This window comes from Protobothrops mucrosquamatus, unplaced genomic scaffold (genome assembly GCF_001527695.2).
Source record: "Protobothrops mucrosquamatus isolate PMUCROS unplaced genomic scaffold, P.Mucros_1.0 scaffold15083, whole genome shotgun sequence".
NCBI classification, from domain to species: Eukaryota; Metazoa; Chordata; class Lepidosauria; order Squamata; family Viperidae; genus Protobothrops; species Protobothrops mucrosquamatus.
In genome coordinates, this window is record NW_015400851.1 from 10,130 (window position 1) to 14,494 (window position 4,365).

Sequence of the window (4,365 nt, forward strand, 5' to 3'; positions counted from 1 at the left end):
AAAATGTAAAAAATCATCCAGCTTATATCAATTATACAGTTATAAGTTTAAAATCCAGCACTGCCAATACATATACAGTGATGGAATGGTCAAAATTATACTTTTTATAGAAAAGATTCAGTCTGCTTTATGAATTCCATAAAAGCCAGACTGATTTAAGCACCAGTTTATCCTAGTCATTTTCTAAATTTTAATTTCAGTCTATCTTTAATATTTAATTTCAATCTTTCAATTATTCAATTATGTATATTCCACAAATTAATAATTTTTTAAAACTAAAATGAATAAACTATTGCAATTTAGACATTCCATACACATGAGAAGTGAAGTTTAGCAACAAATCTTTTGCATTGAAACCCATGCAATAACTGTTCAATATATTTAATAATAAAATACTAATACTAAAACGCTTGACCAGCCTAATTAATTTACCTTATATAGCCCACGTATACCTTCATACTTGTATATTTTAATAAGAGCATCCAACATCCCTTTGTACTGCTTCTTTGAGAGGTCAGCACCGGCGTCATATTGTAACACAAGCCGAGTCTTGGTTACCCATATTGGGTTGGTAATACACAAAGTCATCACTCCTATCAAATATAATTTGAAAATCTTATCAGTGCTAGCATCTTAGTATTACAGAGAACTTCAAACATAATTTGAAAATTTCTGATTTATGTATCACATGGAATTTATGCATTCAATTTGCAAAAAAACTCAGTATACTTATGTAGCAAATATTTACCAAATAGTTTTATAGAACCACAATTATAATAATAAATCAACTTTCTTGGAAAGAAAATCCATTTAATACATGGATTTCAGTATAACTTGTATTGTAAAACTGGGAATACATTTGTGGTATCTTTGTATTGTGTTCAGGAAGTATGGATAAGAATTTGTAAGAAAACGTTAGAGAAAATAATCTTTTTAAAGATCTAATACTCAGCAAGTTGAGCATTTGTACTTTCAATAGGACAAAAAAACATTTTTAGATGTTCAAAATTATTTTCTGAACTAAACATATCAAAAACAAAGTATGTCATATAGGCAGGCTACAAATAGCTCATATATTTCTTACCAGCTTCAGCTGCTGACACTAGGTGTTCAATTGCTCCAAGGTTTTCCATCTTATCCTCTGTCTTGTTGGCTTTAATTGCATTGTAGCTGAAGAATCAAATATGAAGATTAGCAAAACCATATTATTACTTGATATAGAAACATTAAAATAACCTGTTTAAGTAAAGTTGAGGCATTTTTGGCTGTTAAGAAAAATGTCAATATATTATGGGAACATCAAAAACACCATGCAGACTTTTGAGTTTTTAAGAACTCTTTATCTACTTGCATGTGCAAGTTTGTGCAAGTCTAAATTTGCACACGTGTCACCTCTCTTGCAGAGCTTCATTGGTTGCCAATTTGCTTCTAGATCCAATACAAGGTGCTGATTATCACCTTTAAAGCCCTACGTTGCTTGGAGTCACGTATCTGAAGGGCTGTCTTTTCCCACTACATCAATTTGACTCACCAAATCAGGAAGGCAAGGTACGTTATGGGTCCCTTCCATCAAGAATGTCTACCTACCAGGACTAAGAAAAGAGCCTATTCCATATTGGCTCCCTCCCTATGGAATGTCATTCCTGCACAGGTAAGACCTTGATACTATTTCAAAAGGGTTTGAAGACATGGTTTTGTCAGTGGACCTGGGGATTCCAGGTTGATATGGAGCCCATCAAGCACATGTTGTTGCTGGGGGGAGGGAGTTTATTGGGTTTTCTAGTTGGGATTTTATTCTTGTATAGGCTGTTCAAGTCACTATCTGTTCAGTTGCCGTATAAACTTAATACAAAATCTAGTAAAATTGTAATAATCCTCATTTTTGTTTATTTATCATCTTGCCTGGTTAGCAATTTTGGGAATTTGAATGTTTTCATGTCATTGTGTGATCCCAAGTTTGTGTATGGAATTCAGAATATAAACTCACCAAATATTGTCTTGAATTAAATAGCCATTTCACACATGCCCAGTTATTGTGAATAGCTTTCTTCAAACTGACCCTATGCCAGTGGCGGCGAACCTATGGCACAGGTGCCAGAGGTGGCACTCAGAGCCCTCTCTGTGGGCATGTGCGCCGTCGCCCCAGTCCTAGGCCTTCAGCTGGGTTTTATAAAACCTTTTCACTTTAGGCCTCCGCCGCCAGGTGCAAAAAAAAAAAAAAGGTTCAATCAGTCAATTTCAACTTCTCGCGGGAAAAAAAAGATCTTGCAAAGTTGAAATTGATTGATTGAACTTTTTAGTCCCACCCAGTCTACCGTTACCACCACAGCCACACCCACCCAATTGGCCACACCCACCCAATTGGCCACACCCACCTGGCACTTGACGATGCGTAAGTGGGTTTTGGGTTGCAGTTTGGGCACTCGGGTCTCTAAAAGGCTCGCCATCACTGCCCTATGCCCTTTCATATTTTGCTGTGCTTGATGGATAAGATATTGCCTGCTCTCCCTTACATGGGAATCTCCATATATTTGTGCCAAAGTAGGAGGTTTGGATATGGTATTGAAAGTGACACTCCAAAGCCCCACAGATGTTGATATTTGATAATCTTATATTCAGTGGCCAATAAATGGGAAGGCAGTTTACACAACTGATGCTTCTCTTCACTTCTTCCCTGTTGAAGCTCCTGGTAAGCTATAAATGTTTCTAGGTGATCAAGACACAATCCAAAACAGCAGTGCTGCGTTATATATAGATAGGAGCTATGTAGTGTTTCAGATTTGGTTCTAAAAAAGATGTTTTGGAGAGAACATGGATGCAAACATAGCACGATTTTCAATTCTAAAATGCAGCTTTATCTCTTCTTGGAAAAAAACTTAAAAGAGTTGCAGAGAGGTGCTATGTTAGTACCCTCACATGTTCCAAAGCACCTTTTTGGGAGCCAAGTCCAAAACAATGCATAGCTCTAATACAGATGTGATGCAAAGAGAGAAATTATCTGAAATCATGGACAGGAGCTTGCAACATCCCTCACTACCTGCTTCTGCTCTCCCATGCAGTCTTGTATGATAGAACCGATAATCTTAGATAGGACTCCAACTCTCCAGAGAAGATCTTGGGGAGTACAGGAGGCTATGGGGAAGAGGAAAGGAAAATAAAAATCAGTTGCACAAGTTGCCTTTCAACCACTGTGCAATGATTCCTGACAGCTACTTTAGTGACTGAAATTTAAAAGGCCCCAACTGTATGAAAACTACTGAATGACCTAGGGCAGTTTTACCAAAATTGAGAAACACTGATTAGAGTTAATAAGAATAAGTTAAGCTTTTGCTATTGTCTGGGAAAGAATAATCCAAAGGAGCAGTATAGGCCACTGACAAGTATTAGCTTAGCGCTGTAAAATCTTCCAGTTAAAGCCTAGAATAGATGGACAAAGTTAACATATTTGTTAATCTGCTATGGGAGAAGTGAAAAAATCTGGGAAAAAACCAAACTGTTTTGGGATTAACTGGGAGACATTTAAACAGTTTCAACTTACAAGAAAAAATACAGACCCCAAGAAGCACCTGCACCCCAAACATTTGGAGTCACTCCTTGGTACAGACCACGTAATCCTTCTTGTTTCCAGATGGTTGACAAACAATGCAAGATACCATTGTATTTTGGTCTCAGCTCCAAGCCATCACTCACTACACAAAAGAATTGGAAATTAGTTTGAAAACTGTATGCTCTTGAATCAGTGATCAATGTGATTCTCTTAGACTTAGACAACCACAGTATGGGTTTTTTTCTATCCTGATGAGAACAAAACTCCAATTTCATGCATTATGTGTCCATAGGTTACACTAACAACCTCTTATTCCCCAATTCCTGGTGTCCACATCTCTTCCACAGGTAGAAAAAGCAGCTGATGTATCATCCTACATCTCTAAATTCATTTAACAGTAGAAACATCCAGGTAATAACAAAGATTTTCTTGGAACAACATTTTTTATGCAGAAAATTCAGTATCTGGCCTCAAGCTAAAAGATTGTCTTAAATAGGTGCCTAGTATGTTAAAGTCACTCACGCCCTTGTCACCTCCCGCCTGGACTACTGTAATGCTCTCTACATGGGGCTCCCCTTGAGGAGCACCCGGAGGCTCCAGCTGGTCCAAAATGCGGCCACGCGGGCGGTGTTGGGGGGGACTCGACGTTCCCACGTGACACCGCTGCTGCGCGAGCTGCATTGGCTGCCTGTGGCCTTCCGGGTGCGCTTCAAGGTGTTGACTATCATCTTTAAAGCGCTCCATGGCATCGGACCCGGATACCTTCGAGACCGCCTCCTGCCGCAGATTACCTCCCATCGACCTGTACGCTCCCACAG

General features: G+C 38.5%; 1 protein-coding gene across 1 annotated transcript in view; it reads right to left on the reverse strand.

The window, feature by feature from the left end:
• The window catches only part of LOC107301611 (mitochondrial folate transporter/carrier-like), a 9,259-nt gene extending 5,601 nt beyond the window's left edge, over positions 1 to 3,658 (reverse strand). Inside the window, exons 1-4 of the mRNA XM_015830811.1 lie at positions 3,555 to 3,658; positions 3,038 to 3,132; positions 1,085 to 1,170; positions 433 to 593 (exon numbers count right to left, since the gene is read on the reverse strand). Of these exons, the coding sequence (XP_015686297.1) occupies positions 433 to 593; positions 1,085 to 1,170; positions 3,038 to 3,132; positions 3,555 to 3,581 (369 nt within the window). The 5' untranslated portion in view covers positions 3,582 to 3,658. The remainder of the gene's footprint in view (positions 1 to 432; positions 594 to 1,084; positions 1,171 to 3,037; positions 3,133 to 3,554) is intronic.
• Between the last annotated feature and the right edge of the window lie 707 nt (positions 3,659 to 4,365).